Source organism: Toxorhynchites rutilus, chromosome 3 (assembly GCF_029784135.1).
Source record: "Toxorhynchites rutilus septentrionalis strain SRP chromosome 3, ASM2978413v1, whole genome shotgun sequence".
In the NCBI taxonomy this organism is placed as follows: Eukaryota; Metazoa; Arthropoda; class Insecta; order Diptera; family Culicidae; genus Toxorhynchites; species Toxorhynchites rutilus.
In genome coordinates, this window is record NC_073746.1 from 109,613,442 (window position 1) to 109,636,081 (window position 22,640).

The following is a 22,640-nucleotide window of genomic DNA, read 5'->3' on the forward strand; positions in this document are numbered from 1 at the left end:
CCCAATGCAATATCCTACAATAGGAAAATTTTTCATGGCAGCTCCCCAGCAAACATTAAGTCGTATGAATAGCTATAATTGGAGGCGATATACATCCAACCAAGACACATTTGTATGATATATGATGCAGATAACTAGCATATACACACAAAAGTGGAGGCGATATACGTATATGCATTATTTTGTACGCATATAAAGCAATATATAACGATATGCGATGCTTTTTGGACTGATATGCGATTTGATACGACAACGTTACCACTCAATCCATCGATGACATGGAAAATCGTGTTTTTGCATTTTATGCGATTTTAGATATATATGATCGATATTTTGATTGATATTTTATGCGATTGTGATTTGATACGAAATGATATGTAACTTATCATGTGCAAAGTTATACGATTTAATGTTTGCTGGGTCGATTGGTGATCAAACTTCCCATATACATTTAGTGTGTAATTATTAGTTTCCAATCTACTCCACATTCAGCACCATGTACACTACCGTATAACAGTTTCTCTGCTGTCAGCAATGTTTACTGGTGGTCGTGTGCCACCAGTAAAATTATTTCAGTTTTCTCGAGTGTTTTTCTTCATACGCGTATCGGGATTTCCTCGCGAATATTGTGTCGTTATTGCGGAAAACCGTCGCTAGATCGATTTAATTAGCAGTTTTCCCGGTGCGGAGGATGCTCTAATTTCGGGCGCGTCGCGTGTGAGCATTTCAGGAAGCCATGATTTTGGACGAAATAAACATTTCCACCCAGGAGCTGCAAGCGCTGGCTTTGCTTGACAGGTTCGGCCATTCCCGGATAAACCTTTGCGCTCGCATCTCGCTCAGTTCTGATGTTTTCTCGCTTCCTCTTTCGCGCTTGGAGGCGATTAGATTACGCGGAGCTATAAAACAACAAACCGTCAGGGTTGCCGAACAGAAACTAACAGATTCTCGGGAATTTATTCTAGAGTTTTTGTTTAGTTTCTATATTTTGCTAATGTTTTTCGTGATATGTTTATTTTATGTGGTGTTGATGGAGTCTTGTTTTGCAATTTTTCCATTTCAGTCGTCAGTACGGCTTTCTGAAATTATCAGCACCCGAGAATGATAAGAAGAAGGTTCTTGTTTTGAAGGTGAGACACCTATATATTCAAACCTGCTGTATTCTATAATTCGTCGGAATTGTCCGTTTTTAGGCCGTCAAATATTTGGAACGTATGCTTATTCAAGCCCAGAATCAGAAGGAATGCCTACACAAAGCAACGGAAACGGATGGCAAGAATGTGGCCTCCGATCCAAATGAATCCAATGCGGTAAAAGTTAAAACTGAATCAAATCTTTCCGCTGACAATGTCAGGATAGACGAGAGCCTCCCGGCGGAAATTATTACGGACGTGGAGATGAAGGACCTTTCAGACAAAGTCAAAACCGAAGCGGGTGAGGAGGGTGAAGTGGATGGTCCGCAGTTAGCCGAAGCTAGAACGAAAATATCTCTCGATGAAACGCCAGTGAAGGAAATAAACATTGATCCAAAAACGTACTGTAAATTGGGACATTTTCACCTGTTGCTCGACGATTACGAGAAAGGTATGTACTGCTGGGGGGAGGTATAAGGATGCGAGGAGGGTGATTACAACAGGAATTTTTTTCGTTGCTAGCGCTCTCCGCTTATCAGAAGTTTTACTCGCTGAAGAGCGATTATTGGAAGGACTCGACATTCTTGTATGGCTTGGGGCTAGTTTACTTCCACTTCAACGCGTTTCGATGGTGAGTCTTTATTTTATTTTTCTATATACGATAATGTCGGAAACACTGCTTTGAAGGTAGGTTGTTGAAGAGCACCTGATAAAGATTGTATGTCGGTGGATTTACTGCTTTCTTTTTTCGAATATATTTATATTCGGTTGTCATCAAGTATTTGTCCTAGATTCATCAGCAAGAAACAACTGGACCAGGAAACATGGATTCTAGTATCGGCCCTATTTCAGGGAACGAGCGCTCATCTCATTTTCCGTAATCCGAGTTCGACTTAAATCAGACGAGTATAAAGTCGAGTCGTCGTCTAGTTTGTTTGGATGTGTTTGTTCACCTTGTTAATTTAAAGCATCGGTATTCCTTTGTTCTGGTTTCATCTTCAAAAATTATGACCAAACCAGGATTGCATAAGCAATGTATATATTCAACTACAATTATAAAGATCAATTCAAGAATTGGCAAATTTTATAAATTTTCAAGCTTAACTATCAAATGTAAACATTAAACTACTTATCCAGGGATGCCGGGTGATTGTTTTAAATATATTAACACGCACAAAAAGTGTCTTCACAATCGAATTGAACAAAAAGGAATAGTTCGAAAATCAAAACAATGTTAAAATGTTGATAAGCCCATGTTTTTTACTGATTTGCATTTCAAATTAATACGTTCATAGCCGTATCTATTTGTTTCGAAATTTATTGCTACGAATGTGAAATAAACTGTATACTTTATTGTATACATGTTAAGGAAGATACATGCATCTATATATTATATATAAAAATGGATTTCTGTCTGTCTGTCTGATTCTTATGGACTTGGGGTTGTCATACAAATGAAACACAAATTTCTACATTATTCGAAAATTAATCAAGCAAACGAAACCAAATTGTGGCATGCTTTAGGATGTAATAAGTATTTCTAAGGTGATTAGACAGTCCTTCCGCTCTCTAAGGTTGGGCTGTCATACAAATGAAACACAAATTTCTGCATATCTCGAAAACTAATCAAACAAATGGAGCCAAATTTGGCATGTGAGGGTTTTACAGGGCACGAAACGTTTCTATGGTGAATACACTCCTCGAGAATCTAAGGGGGGCTGCCAGACAAACGAAACACAAACTTCTGCATAACTCGAGGCTTTTGAATATGAGAAATGTTTCTATAATGGAATGACACCCCTCCCTCCTCTGGAATGAAGAGGGGGTCCCATAAAAATATTACACATATTTCAACCAAAAATATTCCAACCAAACATGACAATTGAAAATTTTCGGAAAACGTTGAAAGAAAAAAGGGAAAATTCGGAAAATTAAATTCCCATATGTTCTACAATTGCATAGTGACAAGTGCTGTTAGTCCATTTAATGTTTGCGCTAGCGAAATTGAACTTTGTTCGAAACTGGGAATGGAATTTAATGTGATGAAACGCACTCCTATATCTTCTTCTATCTATACAAAAAAAAAGGATCGCCGGATGTGTTGATAAGAACTCGAGGAAGGAATTGTCCGATTTAGGGCTGTCTTTATTCTATCATATTTTCTGTATAAAACATTTATTCCATGTAACGGAGAAACATGTTATTTGCAAGTGGTTGAAAAATTTTGAACGAGAATTATGTCTGAAAATAATCTGATATTATAATGATGAGTTTTGTTAGAAATACTAGAAATTTTATAGTAAAAGGTAAATTCAACGTGGTCGAATAGAAGATCAATCAATGAACAGTTCTGCAATTGGACCCATGAACTTGCTCATAGTAAGAAAACATGAATGTATAAAGGTATTGATAACAAAAAACAATTTTTTGGCGGGAAGAAGTTTGCCGGGTCAGCTAGTATGGATATGAACCATTTCTTTACAAATCTTTGATTAAGTGAATAATCATTGCCTCAAAAATCTCATTTACAACCCAAAAAGATATATGTGACTTATACCTCTTTGTTATGATTTAAAAATTTCGGCACTGAGAAGAGTCTCGATTGATCAATTTCACAAATGTTGAACGCCACCAAAAGAGGTTCGACACGAGCGAAAATTTTCAGAGATTTTGAACAGCTCCTGGAGAAGCCACAAGAATCTACGTCGGCTTTGGAAACAAAAGCCACTGAACTGGACGAAAAAATATAAATCTGAATAAAAACATACCCGATAAATTCATTTAGAATGATGAAATTCTATTTGTTCCACATGGAAGTCCATTACCATTAGCAATCCATTACCAATCAATCATCAACATTGATGTCGAGGGATTTTTGAATTGTTTTGATTCAGCACGCTGAAATAAATTGATGTGCTTCCAGAATCATGTTAAAATAAAAATAAAATATATTAATTTTATGTACAAACAGTGTTTCATATAACACTGTTTTTATTTATTTTGTGTTATGGAAAATATAACAAATATATCGTTCGTTATTTGTCATTAATATATTATATATAATATATTATTAATTTTTAAAAACAAATGTTGGCGTCTCACAAACGAAAACAAACCTACGTCAAATCACGAATAGCGGGAGACGGATAAAGTGCGCTACACATACAGCGTAACCGTCACCATCCCGTCAACTATTCTTTTTGACTTGTTTTACCACGTCAGATTTTCTGAGAAAAAACTAATATAAAAGGAAGGAAGGAAGGTATTGAATTAGAGAGACTTTAAACTCTGAGAGTTCATTCGTCTCTTAAAATAAAAAGATTTTTGAGACCAAAAAAGCACAGATTTTATTATGGCAACCCTGTTGGGCACCTTACACCATCAATATAATTGACAAAAATTGTCTTCGATATCTTGACAGCCAGGATTTCGACATTCGATCCAACCTCAATCAATATTTTGCCACCTTACACGGTTAATACTTCCATCAGCCCGGGGCTACAAAGGTATCCGCGATGACTGTTGGCGACATTCGAGTTTGGGATCCAAACTATGCTCCATAAAATAAGAAGACTCAGATTCAATTTTAAATCGATAAAATTTGAGTGAAATTTTCTACCTGGCTTTATTTCATTACTTGAAGCGCATAGTCCTGACCAGTGATGGAAAAAAATCGCTTCGAGCGATCAATGAATACAGGCAAACCTTTTTTTTTGTGCGGGAGATAGGGACCGCACAAAAAAGTCGCATAAAAAAAATCGTGCAAAACTTCACCAGTAGCTTTGAAAAATCGTGTTCGGTACACATTTTGAAAAAACCTTTTTTTGTGCGATAGATAGGGACCGCATAAAAAAAGTTTCCCCCAAGAATATAACTCAAATCCACGCCATTCACCGTTCCATTTCCTTTTGTTTCTCTGCTTTGCGATGGGACACTTTGCCTTTTCGGTTGCGCGTGGCTGTTTTGTGCAACTGCATGTCGAACATGTTGCTGTTAGAAATCATGTCATGCAAAAACTTAGAAAAACTTTGATTTCAAAAGACGAGGGGAATCATTTCAGAAGTGGATAATTGAGAGGCAAATATGCTTTTTTTCGCACTGAAATGCATATAAACCATCGAAAAAAAACTAAATGGACGATAACTTCGTCAAATATGCTTCTTTTCATACACCGCACAAAAAAACCGAACAAAAGCAGGTTTTACTGTAGGTATATACCGCTATTCAGGTGTATTGACGTCACCAGCAACGAGCGATGCTTTCGTTTTCTTTATGCTTACACAGAGAGAATACTATAAACAGAGAGCTGCTAAAATCTCACAAAAACGATATGGAAGTGGAATCACTACTGTCTGCACTCCCAAAGCTTTGCTCATACGATTCACGGTTTATCGTGAGTGCACGCTACAAACGATGAATCTCAGTTGTCAAAGCTGGGGATGAAAAATTGTTCGGACTATGTAGTCAATTGTAGTTGCAAAAAATACTACCAAAAATTAAATGTTTGCAAATTAACACCTTGCAAATCTGGCAACTCAGTTTCGAAGTCCGTGAGGTAAAACGTCACAACATGCATTTATATGAAGCGTCAAGATATTGATGCTCGAATTAGAGATGTCTAAATTTTTCGTTCATTCGATTATCGATCAATCGTGGGTCCATTTTTAAAATATTCGATTCATTTGAGTAATTGTCGTTCAGTATTCAATGAATCGAGCGAATATTTATTTCTTATAATCAAAATGAACCGACATTTGTAATAGAAAAGATTATGATGTCATAATTTTGAAAGCTAAATAAAGTATAATTTTAAAATAAACACAGTGTTTGGATATCGATCAAAATCAAATGATACACAATGTGTCATGCAAGTAACCTCTCACGAATATACCCTGCGTTTCGCAACTATAGAACCTCTCTTTTTTTTTGACTTTCCAGAGATATGTAAGAAGTCGGTTGAATCGAAGTATATAGTGTAGGCTGTAATAATCTATCTTCATTTAAAAGACTGGCCATTTGAACTTTATTGTTGTGTTCAGGCGCGAAACAATAAAAAAAACTAAAATTGCAGTGCTTCATAACTATAGAACCAGATGGAAAAACTCTTACTCCTTTACAAAATTAACGTCAATTTCACATGAATTACAATAAGTTTCTAATTTGTAGATCATCTTTAGTTCTCAATCAGTTCAAATAACCCATTCGGGGTGGTTTCGACGAAGCTGCGCCATGTTGTAGTGTGTATCTCGTTCTACGCAGAGGGTACTGCTCGTTCTTCAAACCACACATAAGTCGAAGTTAAAAAGTATAATTTAAATTACATTGAAAAGTGTGGAATAATTATAAAACTAAATTCGCATTAGAAACTAAATTCGTATTGGAAACGTACAATCTTATCGATCACAATTACAGGAATTCCCAAAATCCAAATTAAAAGTACTTATTCGCAGATAAAAAAATAATTTGATACCGTGAAAACAGTTGTTAAACGAAAGCCTACACTGAATTGTAAGATGGTAGAATTTTTCATGTTATATATTAACTAACTAAATAAATATTTTAGCTTTAGCAATCGCTCGAAGAAAGTGTTCGCTTATTCTTACTAATTTAGGTAGTTATCTTTTTCTTGGAAGGCACTAACGTTCCCCGTGGAACTTTGGCCTTCTTAACGTAGGTATTACTTGCGTCATTTTTCATTAGTAGTACTTAGTTCAGATTTCTATGCCGTTATCAGGTATGCTATAAAGGTCCTCGCTTTAGTATTAGTAAATAGCGTGCAGTTTGGGAGAAATGAAAACATCTTTTTATGAAGAAAAAGGTAATTTGCCAAAAAAAGAACATGTGAGAACTATGGATAAAACGGAAGTTTAATAGCATAGAAAAGTAAACACAATTGGTGCCGTGGCAAGTAGCATCGGTATGTAGTATATGGTAGTGATATCGCTTGTGAATCGCACAGTGAGTGATCTGCAACACCTTTGCAGAATATAATTTTCATTGTTATTAGGCATTCGCTAACAAGGTGTACACGTGTTCTGTAAAACTTTTTTTTTAATTTGTTCTTTCAAACCAGAAGTGAGTGCATTAGCCCTGCTGAAAGCGTGACATGAAATTGAATCGATTCATTCATTATGGATCTACAAATAAAATAAGTAAAAAAAAACTTTTTGAGTTAAACGGTCTAATTGTGAATAAACATAATAATGTACTAAAAGCTAGAAAGTAATTAGGAAGTAGCAGTTAGCAGTTATCACACCTCTCCTTCATTAGTCTAGGGCATTGATAAGAAGTCGCTAATTTGTTTATAATGGAAATCCAACGTGTTCGTTCGTTTGATACACATATCTCAATCAACCTTTTTTTTAAGATGATATGGAATCAGCTATTTTGTAGCGGCGGCCAAATTGGATTTTTCAAGATAAGCAGTTTTAAAATGATAGCAGAGATAAAGGTATTTTATAAATTCGGTCAGTTTGGATTTTTCATGGTCTACTGTGATCAAGCCCTTCCATTTGTTACCCATATTAATCGGGTTTTGAGAAAATATGCAGCCCGCCATTTGATAGTGGCAGCTATCAAAGATTTGCATTTTTCATAAATAACTACTAGTCATGTCCTTTCATTTGATACCCATATTAATGGGGTTTTAACATAAAATGTAGTCCGCCATTTGGTAGGATTTTGATGGATTTGCATTTTTCATAAATAACCGTGTTCTACTAGTCAAGCCCTTTCATTTGATACTCATATTAATGAGGTTTTGAGAAAATTTGTAGTCCGCCATTTTGTAGTGGCAGCTATCTTGGATTTACATTTATCATAAATAACCGTATTCTACTAGTGAAGCCTTTTTATTTGATACCCATATTAATGAAGTTTTGAGAAAATATGCAGTCCGCTGTTTTTTAGTGGCAGCCATCTTGGATTTGCATTTTTCTTAAATAACCGTATTCTACTAGTCAAGCCCTTTCATTTGATGGGGTTTTGAGAAAATATGTGATCCGCCATTTTGTAGCGGCCGCCATCTTGAATTTTCAAGATAATGAAATACGCAGTTTTATAATGACTACAGAGATAAAGGTGTGTTCCAAATTTCAGATCAATCGGTCAACAGGAAGGGGGTCAAATTTCTATTAATGTGGGTCAGCGCTACAGACAAACATGTTACAAACATACAAACAGATTACAGGGCAAGCTAAATAAAATGGTTTAAAAATACAGGGTGGGACAGTTATGCCTAGAATATCGACATAAGACAATTGAACTTGATGTTGTTTTTTCAAAAGCCGGGAACAAACAATAAGTTTTTTTTTGTGTTTTCCGGCAGATTATGCATAAAACATCGAAGAAAAGTGGAAATTGTCAAAAAGTAACATGGGGCAACTATGCGTAGAAGGGATGTGTAGTATATGTTAAACCACGTTGAACTCAAACATCGATACATGCATACGTGATACATGAGAGACACGAATTCATTTTGGGTGAATCACTTCAATACGCAACGAAGTCCATTTGACGGGGAAGAATGAAATGATACAGTCGAGTCGTAGAGTGAGATAGCAGGTAAACGCCCGAATGACTGCTGAGTCATGTTGACGGGGAAACTGCTGGAAAAAACCAAAACTCATTTCTATCCATGACTATCCTCAGTTGAATGTGAATTTGGCGACCCCTGGTGTCGACATCTGTATTCAGAAAGCGATTTACTCTCTATCAAATTAACAGACCCGAAGGCAGTTTAAAACGATTAAAATTCGAACGAAAGTTATTACTTGTTATTATTCGAATATTTAAAACCAATGAACCCTATGCCAATATTAGCTCAATCGGACTACTAGTGTTTACCCGGTTTACTAGTTTCGCAGATGTCAAAATTTGAGTTTTTTGAAAACCGAAAAATCAACGAAGAGGGAAATGGATATCTTGAAGAAATTGCATGAAACGTCTAGCTCAGGGGTTCTCAAAGTGGTCGATATCGACCCCTTGGGGTCGTTATGGGTTTCCCAGGGGTCGGCGTAAACGAATACTGATTTTGGGGGTCGAAAAGATCTAAAGATCCCTATTGATTAACACAAAATCTTATTTGAAACTGTCAAGATACTGTATAAGTTGTGTTACGTGAACCAACTTGTTATAAGAATGACTAATATTTTAGTAGAAAGTATTGTTCTTGTAATTTGTATTAATAATGAGGTACACATTAGTACACCTACCCCTCCTATTTACACGGTACCTGTTTTACACGATTTCGCTTTTACACGGTTTATGAAATAACAAATTTTGAAAGACTTGAAAATGTATATTTGAAGTTCATATGTAAGCAAGTAAAATAGGATAATAGTTTTGACTACGAGTGTGATTTTATGTTCCAGAGCTGGCAAGCCATCAATTTACTAGCATTTTTGGAGTCTTAATGTGTAATTTGTGTCAATTTTTAAAGCTCTTAGAATGCCAAGAATATCGACAAAAATTAAAAGTAAAGGAGAGTTAGGGTAAGTGATCTTGGTTTGTCCAATTTGGGGTGTTTTTACGCAACTAGTAAATGCAAATCGATTTTTCTTCATGAAAATCACACATAATCGATACGAGTTTGGGTTTGTTGAAAAGCCCCAAGTCTCTAGTTGCTAATACTACCATAAGGTGTTGAAATTATTCAAATTTTTATGTTTTTTAACGATTTTCCTTAAAGAAGAATTATGATCATGGTTTGACCACCTCTGATCATGGTTTGCCCAAAAAATGATCATGGTTTGTCCGACTTTAGAAGTCACCATTTTTGAATGAAATATTCGAATTCACAATTAGATGTTGCATTTATCATTGCTTGAGTTTACTGTCATCATATTGATTCATTCATAAATTAGGCTTTCTTCAGAATATTGCCTTTTCTTGGGCATTTTAGAAGTGTTCACCTCAACACAATCAACACAGAAAAACCATACTTCTGCTATGCGCGAAGCACACCATAAACAAACACAAACAAACTGCAGCGCGCCAAGCGGTTGCCATAGAAATCATGTGGACAAAACAACATTATTGAATTGAACAACTCATGATCAGAATTGAGTTCATCAAAATGCGTTAATTTAATGGTTTAGCTATGTAAATCCGATACAAATGGTGAGCAAGCATGATGTTTACAATATTTATAAGTGTTGTAATCCAGAAAAGGTCTGAATACGTGCCAAATAATCATCTGGTGATCGACTAAAAGTTAGCTCGAATGAGGGGCGCATTGACACAAATAGAAGGTGTATTTTATAATCCTTTAAAACATGTGATTTCGTAAAAATATACTATCAAACTACTATAAATCATGTAAAAGGCAATTTCATTTATATGTTTCGAAACATTCGAAGGCCTTATTTGACACAGGAGCGCTTCTTCTTCTTCTTTCTTTGTTTTTAAGAGGCTTTAAATTTTGCAGTTCATTCGCCTCTACAGGAGCGCTGAATTAGAGCATTCAAAAAAGTGGGCAAACCATGATCATATTTTCGACTGGACAAACCAAGATCATTTACCCTATATCTTCGGCTTTCGACTGGAAATCTCTTTATTAAATTTAATGATACAAATCAACGCAGCTGTTAATTGAATCTTCTATCACTTAGTCTGAAGTCAAATCTGAGATCTTCCCGAATTCGAATCTATAGTGAATTCCATAAGTAGATTTTTATAATTGTTTTACTTAAATAAATGATTGAATTGAGTATATATTGAAGGCTTATTTCGTTTTACATGGTTTTACATAGCAAAATCGGAGATTTCACTCTACACGGTTTTATCAGGAACCTATCTCCAGTGTAAATCGAGGGATAGGTGTAATTACTGAATTTTATGTCTATTGCTGAGAAAATTATGTCAAGTTTTCTCACTTAACCAACCGCGAAATTTTTGAATTGATTTGTATGAATAAGATAAATATTTTTCTCAAAAAAAATTTGGCTATAGGGGTCGGTGGTATCACTGCATTTTGGAAAAGGGGTCTCTGGTCAAAATAGTTTGAGAATCCCTGGACTAGATTTTTGACGCCAAACAGTATTGTTTTTGCAGATGCAATGGTGTTTCCTAAGTTTAAAGCCTCTCTAAAACAAAGAATTGAATTGAATTGGTGTTTCTTGAAGCATATGTGGGTTTGCATCTGATCAATAACGCATATTTTGCTTGTTGAAAAATCCATTTAGCCAGAAATGAGCCTCATCGCTGTAATGAAAATTATCATTTTCTTCAAGATTCACCAGAGTCAGATTTCGACTCCTTTAAACTTATGCAACTGAGCCTGTAAAAATAAACGAATTTATAAAAAAAAAAAAGATTCACCAGAGCCCAATCGAAAAAGTTTCGGGGCTTCATATGGTGATGTGGTTTTAGTTTTTGAGTCAATTTGATCTTGTAAGAATGTAGCCCAAGATCTTTCCACAAAACACAAAACTGTCGTTAATGGATGACCCTTTACGTACACAACTTTGTTTTATATTAACTCTTTGTGGTCGTTTGTCTGCTCTCAGCCACCACAGCAAGGAACCATGCTAATCTTATATTTTACTCAACCAAGTATCAGTTTATGCTATTCCTAAACGAAGCTTGATGTCTAGTGAACCTGTACACGAATCAATACGGTACTCTTATGAGTAATAGATAACGGTATTCAGTATCAAACAAAGTATTCACCCACACAAGACAACGCACAGTTCGTAGAATGCATAGGAATGTGGGACAAAAATTATAACTGCAGAATTTAGCCATTTTAACAACTACTGTTTGCATAAATGTATCATGTTTTTTGAATAATCGCATCAGTGCCTCAAGCGACAAAATCTTTGTTCATCTAAAGTGAGAAGTTCTGATCATTTCGGAATCATTTTTTGAGTAACTGGTTCAAATTATGATGACGTTGTCTTAAAGAGCAGAGTAATTGTTTGCATAAGTACATTGTTTGCATACACATTGCTGGCAATAATTACACATTAATTGCATCGTTTCAGCATTACATTACAAAATGTATCATATCCAACGGATAATAAAAATAAAATTATGTATTGAGAATACTTCATATGATTTACTCTTGGAGACTGTTTCCAAAGATTTCACATGAAGACGAGTTATGAAATATTATTCTATAATATATTATTTTTTTTAAGACATCACATTAAAATACATTGTTAAACTAATATATCGTTAATATATAGTTCAAAAAAAATTTAAAAAAATATATTTATATAATCTTGCATGTATCACTGCGTTTTCAAGGAAAAATTATTCCGACCAGTACGACACCCCTGTCCAAATTTAATACGATCGCAAAGGGTTAAAGATTAGTACATAGTATTGAGGAAAATAGAATGACTGAATGGTTCACAAATGTATGCAACGTTCATTTGATTCATGTTCCAATAAGAAATCTTTGCTGCCGCGAGGAAGCCGTACCGTTACACCGAAAATGTATGATTGTTTAGAGATATTTGCATAAGAATAATACACTCGCATCATACAGTGGGTCAGGTGGACAATATAACCCTTTTATCGGCACCTCCTTACTCCGTTCAATGAGACGACTGAATACAAAAGGCAGGAGAGGCGGGTCCCTCTTCCCGGCAATGATAATCAGCGGCCGGAGAGCTGGCCGCCGAGCCGGGTATAGGTGACAAAGGAGACTAACCGATAAGCTCCAGACATATAACGAAAGGGGAGAAGAAAAAAAAGGACGGTACCTTTTCTTGTTGTTTTTGATCAACCACACAGTGAATCACGTACCAGAAGATGAAGATGGAACAAACGAGACGATTGTGAGGGCTGCTGCCGCTGGTGCTGCTTATGGGTCCGTCTGCCGAAGATGTCAATGAACCCGCGACAGAACCGAAACAAGTTCATTTCGACGAATTAATGCATGAAAACAAAAGTTGGGAGTATAGGTAGTTATATTTTCATCGTTATGTGATTATATTCATCAATGCGATTCTTTTATTTTCATCAAATCTGCTCTAAAAAGGGTAGAGCTTCGGAAAATTCTTGCCTTTACCAATTATGATAAACAATTCGTGCGCGGCACTCAAATGAACGCTTATAGTTTAGCAAACTGTCGTTAATGGGTGGTTTCTGAAGGCTAGTCAGTGACATTGTTGAGGCTGTCAATGCTAGCAGCCGCTTCCGATCCCACCCGAAGGTGTACAAATAGAAACGCGCGCGCTATGTTTGATGTTTGATTAGGGCACAACCGTCACTGGCGGGGCGGCACACCGCACATCATCCAACGAGCGGGGAGCAGAGAATAGTGTCTACGTGCCAGCATCTAACTTCAGAATGGCTGCTGACGCTTTTTCCTTTCGTCTATCTGCCGTTGCTCTCTCTGTTGCCGTTGTGCCTCTGGCTGACGTTTACCCACGTTGGAAAAGCGATCCAACGATCCAATGTTTGTTCCTATAGCAGGTAACGAACACAGCGAATGATAGCGGACGCTCCTCTTGGGAAGCTTTTCCGCCTTGCTTCATTGCTAGGGTGGCCACCCATTCGGGAAAAGCGGGTAAAAGTCGGGAATCAAAATCTATCAGGAAAAAGCCGGGAATTGTTTCATGAAGTTGGGATTTTTTCGCTCATGTTTTTTTTTCGGCGCTCCAAAATGGTACTGTATGTGTTTTAGTGCGTTAAAACGTCGTACGAGATGCAACAACTCTCTCTTTCTGGTACACCAAGATAAAGAACGTCTTGTTCTAATCGAAATTTGTTTCGAAATTGGTCGGTGTTCAGTCAGACCGAACCATGTGACATTTTTATGATTCCGAGAAAAACGAACTTGAAGTTCAGTGTTCTGCAATTTTCGAACCTTTCTTTTATTTGTTCAGTATTGTTCTCAAAAATGTTAGCTACTCTATGACAATACTGTGACGTATGATACTTGCCAAAAAAACAAGTTTCATGAACAAAACAGAGAGCTATTTGGCTTCTTATCCATACATGGTCCACTCTGACTGAACCAATGAAGCACCTTTTAAGACTTGATTCATGATGAAACATACACTTACCATTTGTAATCATTTTAGGGCAGTATTCCTCAATAGAATCGCAAATTCGAATTCATTGTCATCGCTACAGTTTAAATCGCAATCTGAAATAGTACATTTTGCGATCACTCCCACGTAAGACCAGCATTTTTCACTGATCCGTTCGGTCAGAGTGGACCATGATCATTTTTTAATACAGGGCCTTTCAGATTAAACGAATACTAATAATAAGAAATTTTTGCGGTTCTTTTGAACTCCTTTTGAAAAAATACTGAATGTGCATCTTTCTACGGCGTATCAAAAAAAATTATCAAAAATTGAAGTACTAAAAAAATATTGGATTTTTTTTTTGGATTTAGAGATTCAGTACTACTCTAATTCATATTTAAATTTGTTCCTACGGCTTTTCTAGATATGTGTGATTTTCTTCAGATTTTTTTCAGTGTTGCGCGGTACAAAAAAATATTTTTTTTATATTTCCAAAGCGTCTGGCTGGGTAAGGGAGTAAAAAGTGCCCCAAACCAAATCACCAGCTGTATGGAAAATATTGTATAGGGTACTAAATAAAACATTTTAGCAGTAGTACCATATATTTGAGTCCTTATATGGTACACCATAGGATCTATGGTGAAAAATTCACCTTTTCGTTTTTTTCACGCCATTCTCAATAGCTTTGAGACAAAAATAAGAAATAATACTGAAAGTACATCTTACTAAGATGTACCGATGAATATGTTCAAACAATTTTTTCATTAAAGAATATAATAATGATAAATATTTAAATACGCGGTACAAAAATGTTTTATATATAAATATATAAAAATATTTTTTGGCCTTTGGGCATTTTAAATTAATTTTGAATTTAGAGACCCAGTACTGCTCTAATATTTATTTTAATTTTGTTTTTCATAAGTCTAAATTTTGTCGGTATATTTAGACCATTGTGCTGTATAAAGATTTTTTTTCTCATATCTTAAAATATATGAGATTATCTTTACATTAGATTTAGATGGTTTACCAAATTCATAGAAGTCAGCAGTACGATAGAGCTCTGTTAGAAAAAATAAAGTCCTGGTGGAAAGATCATTCGGATTAATAAGAAGAATACTTAAAAAAACCCAAATTATTATTATTATTTTATTTCAATCTTACAATTGAAAATCACGAATACAATAAAATAATCGATTTTAAGAAAATAAAAATGATAATGCAGATGATGAAGAAAATTGTTTTTGTATCTCGCAATACTCTTAAAAATTCAGAAAAAAATTACGCCAAATGTAGAAAAAAGACACATACGAACGCATCTAAATAAAAATTGGAGCAGAAGTGGGTCTCAAAGTTATATTTTTTTCAAAATTTCGAAATACCAGAAAATATATAAAACATTTTTGTACCGCGTATTTAAATATTTATCATTATTATATTCTTTAATGAAAAAATTGTTTGAAAAAACTCTGAAAAAAATCACACATATCTAGAAAAGCCGTAGGAACACATTTCAATATGAATTAGAGTAGTACTAAATGTCTAAAAATTTAAAAAAAATCTCAAATAAATTTTTTTTTGATGAATTTTCTTTTTGAAATTTTTCTAGATACACCGTAGTGAGATGCACATTCAATATTTTTTTCTCAAATTTTTATCTCAAAGTTTTTGAGGATGGCTTCAAATGAAAAAGTACGTTTTTCACTATAGATCCTATGTTAAACCACATAGGGGTTAAAAAAAAACGCTAAAATTTCTTATTTAATATCCTGTACAATATTTGCCATACAGCTAATGATTTGGTTTGTGGCACTTTTTACTCCCTTACCCGGCCAGGCCCTTTTCATAACTTCTACAAAAGTGAACCGATTTTTATTTAAAAAAAAACGAAAATAAAGCTTATTTTAGGACATTTTTGATGTGACCATCCCTTTTTTTGATTTTTAACGGTGAACAAAATTCTTCATGCACAATTCTAACATTACGATTTCGATGCTGTTGAAAATCCGAGTTATTTCTTCTTTAAGTTCGTCCGAATTTTGTGGCTTATTAACATAGCAACGGTCTTTCACGTACCCCCAGAGGAAGTAATCGACGACGAGAAATGCTGAAATTCTTACCATAAGAGGACAAAGTTTCATCAAGGCTTCGGTTGCTCGAGTAATACTATTTCACTAAAAATACACGTTTTTGTAAATTGTACATCTTGACACTTAAAACCATCCGATCAGACTGAACGAGTAGCCGAATATCATCGTCCAGAAGTGGGGAATGCAGTGTTACCATCGATGGAGCGAAAAAATTTGTTTATAAGGAGCTATTCGATTTTTTTGCGTGAGCGTTTAATCTGAAAGACCCTGTATGATCAAAATGTGTATCTTCTACGCTAACTGGTTCAAACACATTTCAACAAGGAACAAATTAGCTTCAAGAAAATGTTTTGTTGATATGAATTTGGTACTTGGAATTCGTTGAAATTCAATATACAACTGATTGACACATGGTTCGCTCTGTCTGCACATTATATAGAATAATATCTGGTCAGCTTACCAACACCAATGAATAATTGTAAATACATTCGAAATGCACTGCAGTGCATAAAACATACTAGAATCCGATGATGGATAGAACAAAGAGTTCCCTGATACAGAAAAGCTGAGAAAATCTTCCGTTTCCTTGTTTTCAACAATGCTTGATTTTTTATATTCACCATGGTTAATAACACATGCTCCACTCTGACTGCATACTATGAGTGGGTTTCGTTCAACATTCAAAACAATTTCGATCCGTTATTCCTGTTGTCAGCATGATCCAAATCTGATAAATATGGGTGTAGCTTAAGAAATGCTTAATGTGATGCAATCGATTACTCGATTTTTTTTTATTTTGCGACTTGGTCTCTTCTAACTTACCACCGACCAATTTGATGCGGAACTTGAGGCTAAAAAATGGAGATGCATGCTGGCACTCAGAGATATGTAGCCTTGATGGAGGAAAAAATTAAAATGCTTAAAGAGTGTTGAAAGTTGAACTGGATTGTAATGACGCCTCATACGTATAATACGATTGATTCACATTCTCATCTCTTATGGCTTTCTTATGGCATTCAACAGAAACTTCATCTCGTCTCATATGCTTCAATTCCTGCTAAGCATTTTTGTCCAGTGGTTTTCTGGATTAATTTCTGGGTTTTCTGTGTAATTTTATTTGCGATAGTTAATAAAATAGTTAAGCACGGGTTATCACTTTAAATAAAAACCTGAACAAATCCACATAGTAAGATCACATAATTAGATTTAAAAACATGATTGCTTTATTTTTGTTTATTCTGATTGTTCAGGCATGCGGATGATTTTTGATTCAAGTAACTTAATTTGACTTAGGGGAGGTGGGTGTAAAACGGACAGTTAAGAAGAACTTCAATTATATCTTTGGAAACTCATGTTTCCCAAAACTTTGATGCAGTGTTTTTTACTGAAATTGAAACAGACCGAAAAGTACAACATTTTTTTCGATGCGGGTGATATGGACATTAGGGTTGCAACGAAAATGGTCATATCAATTTTCAAAAGCCGACCATATACATTTTATTTATTGACCCAAAAAAATGATCTGTGCAAAGTTTCAGCTCAATCGGACATGATTTAGGGGTGCCTCAAAGCGCTCAAAGTTTTAATTTTTTGATCCTCGAAAATCTTCCAAGGGAAAGTAAAGGAAATTTAGAAAATCGATTTTTTTTCGATGCCAAATGACTTTTTTTTATCCCATTTATTTATTTAAGGCTCATTAGCATTTTTTTTAGCTGTAACAGAGCCGAATTTTAATCGTGTACATGTCACATGGTTATCATATCTATAATTAGCACATTACACAGTTGCCATTCGCCAGTATTCCTTCTATACCATTACACATGGTACATTCACACAGTAGCCATTTAGACGTAAGAGTTATTCTTTCTGTTCTTCCATTATCCAGTTGGACCACCGGACAGCGGAGACAGTTGATTGATCATTGTTGAGTTATTTATAGAACAGTAGCCCGATGTGTCTGGCAGAGCAAAGCAGTTGTATGGATGAATCGATCTTATTTCGACCGTGGATCGATCTCCATCGCTGATGATTGTTGCGTGGACGTAGCTATTCTGTAACAACACAAAGATGGTCAATGAGGGCCCTGAGTTTTGAACTCACGATCGATCGCTTACTAAGCGAACGCGCAACCAATGTGGCTACGGAGACCCCCAATGCCAAATGACTTAAAAATGCATGAAACGTCGAGATCTGGTGTTATCTCGAATCTTTGGCCGAAAATCGACCTTTTGGGACTTAGCCTGGGTGGCCAAAAAATCAAAACTTTGAGCGCTTTGAGGCACCCCTAAATCATGTCCGATCGAGCTGAAACTTTGCACTGATCATTTTTTTGGACCAATAAACAAAATGTACATGGTCGGTTTTTGAAATTCGATGATGAAATTTTTCGCATACATCCATTGCCACCCTAATGGACATATAGTGGGGGTAATATGGACAGTAGGTTACCAATGAATGTATGGGAAAAAATCGACCCCAAAATTTCAAAAAGTAACCCTATACAAAATGTTTATCATATCGAAAAAACACCCTATGCCAAATATCAGCTCAATCGGACTCAAGGGAGAGTGCTGCAATGTTTGAGTTTTTTGAAAATCGAAAAATCAGGGAGAGAGTAAAGGAAGTCGGGGTTTTAGAAAAAAAAATGTCTTATTGCATTGAAACAAACTAATTGCATGAAACGTAGAGATCTAGTGTCATCTCGAAAAAAATTTTTTTATCAAAAATCGACAATCTGGGACTTTTTTTCGGAGTTCAAGACGAAACATATGGTTTTAAGTGCCAATAAAAATAACTATCTCGATTTTTCATTCAGAACTTGTTGCGAAATGTTGATTTGCACCATAATGTACCCTATGCAAAATATTAGCTCATTCGAACTACCAGTCCCAGAGTGCCAATTTTTGACTGGATCTCGACGTTTCATGCAATTTTAAGACATTTGGCATAAATTTTTTTTTTCGAAAACTCCGATTTGACTTTTCCTTGGATGATTTTTCTATTTTCAAAAAACTCAAACTTTGACCGCTTTGCGCCACTATTCCCTAAGTCCGATTGAGCTGATATTTTGCATAGGGTGTTTTTTCGAGATGGTGAATATTTTTTATGGGTTAACTTTTTGAAATTAGAGATGACCATATTCATTGGCCCCTAATGGACAGGTTTGTAATATATGAAGCGTAGAGGTTAATCGATCACGCGAGGAATAATTTTATTCAACCAACTCGTCACGAATGTCCGTTAAATGATGAAAAAATCGAATCAATTCACCTAGAAGTGATATCGTGCTTTTCAGCAGTATAAACGGACAGACCCTCAATTTTTTTGCTTTTGGTTCCTGTCAGCTTCTAAACAGTCCACATTTGGAGATTTAATTTCCATTCATAGACGCAAGGCATTTCTTAGGAATATATTAAACAGACTTTTAACAGTCCATCTCACTCGCACTGGCAACTGTCCGTTTTACCCCATCAGTACAATTATTTCAATAATTAAAATTTCCCACCCAACAATGAATTTACATTTCCGTACATACCCAATATCGCTTCTCTGTTAACTCACAAACCGAAACATAATCATCAGCGAATTGAAGATCTTATATATGTTATTCTATAACATTTAAGCCACACTATGGCAATGAATACTGATCAAAAGTGGAAAAGGGAAACAAAAACCGAAAATTATACATGATTCCGCGTGTGGATGAAAATTAAGCTGTTTCGATATTAAGCATTTTGAGCGGTTTAATATAAAAGATCTTTTTTATTATTATGATTGAAAACGAGCAGACAGCTACTGAACAATCAGCAGCAGTGTTTCATATTAATAAGAACTATTACAGAGGAAACTTCCGAAACCAACGAGGAAGTCAGCGAAATACCAGAAATTTCAGAGGTGGTAGTGGTGGTCATCGTCAAGACTACCGCCCAAATTTTCAAAGACAAAATTTCCAAAGAGGAAATAGAAGAGGTCACTATCGTGGTAATCCTCGCGGAAATTTTTACAATAATAATTCAAGAATTTTTTACAGTCAAGCAAATTCACAGTTTGCACAGCAAGAACCATCAACGCAGCAAAATCTGAACCAACCAGTTAATTTGGGGTTCCAACATCCTCAAATTCAACCACAATAAAATCAAGTGGCATTAGCTCAACCAATGAGTGAACGCCGCTAACAACTAAAATTTTTATGATTCATACTGCTTGCAGCAATTTTGTTACATTGGGTTTGGATGCATCAAACAAAACAAACACATTTTTAGTAGATTCAGGTGCAGAAATTTCACTGATAAAACCTGAAAATTTAAAATCAACTGAATTTGTCAACACACAAGAAAAATGTACTATCACAGGAATAAACCTCGAATCAATTGAAACTTTCGGCACAATTTTAACATTACTGGATTTGCCAAATGGAAGTAAAATACCGCACAAATTTCAAATTGTACCTCAAGACATACCTATTCCAACAGATGGCATTCTGGGTCGAGATTTTTTGACCAAGTACAAGTGTATAATCGATTATGACACCTGGACACTGACAGGCTATATTAAACAGTCAGAAAATTTTGAACTATCAATCGAAGATTCCTTAAACGGAGAATTATTACTACCTCCATTATGAAACCTTAACCTACCACCTTAAGAAATATGTCCATTTCCAGCGTCCACATACCGCTTCAATTCCCGTTTTTCGAAGAATATTATAGTTCAACTCATTGTTGTTCAAGATAGCATGTGGCTTTTACTATAAAAATTAAAATTAGTACATTTTTCATCATTAGAAAAAAGGTGAAAAATCGAACTTTGTTTTTGCTTGGAGGTAAAGTGGTCACCTAGTGGGGGCAAAGTGGTCACTCGCACATATCAAGCTAAATGAGATAGATTTATGCGTTTTTTTCGTCCAAATTAGTTCGAATAATACTTGATATAGTAGGTACATGTATAAATAGGCTTGGCCTATTCAAGTCTCAATTAAATTTTTCTCATGCATACAAAAATATAATAAAAAACACACAACGTTCCGCATAATAAGGCTTCGTTTAGTTGGAGTGGCATATTTTTCCAGGGTCAATGGCACAAAAGAAACCTCTTCAAGAGCAGAATGTAAGAACAAGTCCCCCCGGTGATACCCCCGGTTAGCTTGCCTAAAAAATCGAGTGCAGCGGACAAGCAAAATCCGGTTCCTCCTGGCTTCCGTGGGAATAGTTCACCTTCGAACGACCCAGCACTCGAGGGGACATCAAAAACCCCAACTGTCCCTGTTTTTCCGTCCAGCTCAACTTCCCAATCGGGATTTATAAAGTTGTCTGACCTTTTGGATCAAATCTTCAAGTGTTTTAATGTTTCCGACTCCATCAGAACCCTTGTCATCTCAATGCTTCCAGTATTAAAGACAATTTTATAGCAATTGATGCAAACATGGCCCCTCCTTGCAATGATTATCTCTCTTGATGTCTAATTTAGATAGAGAGGTCGGAGATATCACTGTTTTTCAGTGGAATTGTCGTAGTCTTATCCCTAAATTGGATACATTCAAATTTTTAATTCATAACTTCAATTGTGATGTTTTTGCTCTGTCCGAAACTTGGCTTTCTTCGCGAGATGATATCTCTTTCCACGATTTTAATATTATACGCTTGGACCGCGATGACAGATACGGAGGGGTACTATTGGGGATCAATAAGTGCCACTCATTTTTTCGAATTAACCTTCCACCTATTGGAGGGATCGAAGCTGTTGCTTGTCATGCAAACATCAGAGGCAAAGACCTCTGTATTGTCAGCTTGTATTGGCCTCCGAGAGCTGCGGTTAGCCGCAAACAACTTGATGACATGTGCTCACTCCTTCCTGAGCCACGATTGATCTTGGTAGACTTCAACTCTCACGGAACTGCCTGGGGGGAACAGTACGACGACAATCGTTCATTGTTGATATATGACCTTTGTAACAGCTTCAATATGACCGTTTTGAACACTGGGGAAACAACACGTGTGCCTAAACCTCCTGCTAACCCAAGTGCTCTTGACTTTCGCTTTGCTCGAATTCACTACCGTTAGATTGCAAGTGGAATGTAATCCAGGACCCCAACGGTAGTGATCACTTGCCAATCAAAATTTCCATCACCATTGGGTCGAATTCTTCTGAATCTATAAACATGGCATATGACCTCACAAGACACATTGACTGGAAAAAATATGCGGACGCGATTGCTCTAGCCATCAATTCCAGAGATGGTTTACCTCCATTGGAGGAGTATAACTTCCTTTCTCGTTTGATCTATGACAGCGCGGTTCGCGCTCAAACGAAACCCATCCCAGGTTCCACTATTCGTCGAAGGCCTCCCAATCTATGGTGGGATAGCATATGTTCCAAGCTTTATGTAGAAAAATCGAATGCATTTAAAGCTTTTCGGAAACGTGGAACCCCTG

The 22,640-nt window shown here is 35.9% G+C and overlaps 1 protein-coding gene across 1 annotated transcript in view; it reads left to right on the forward strand.

Moving 5' to 3' along the window:
* The first annotated feature begins 587 nt into the window (after nucleotides 1–587).
* LOC129775281 (histone demethylase UTY) overlaps nucleotides 588–22,640 on the forward strand; it is a 195,824-nt gene continuing 173,771 nt past the window's right edge. The window contains exons 1-4 of the mRNA XM_055779810.1: nucleotides 588–798; nucleotides 1,064–1,130; nucleotides 1,194–1,584; nucleotides 1,656–1,764. Coding sequence (XP_055635785.1) covers nucleotides 737–798; nucleotides 1,064–1,130; nucleotides 1,194–1,584; nucleotides 1,656–1,764 — 629 coding nt within the window. The 5' untranslated portion in view covers nucleotides 588–736. The remainder of the gene's footprint in view (nucleotides 799–1,063; nucleotides 1,131–1,193; nucleotides 1,585–1,655; nucleotides 1,765–22,640) is intronic.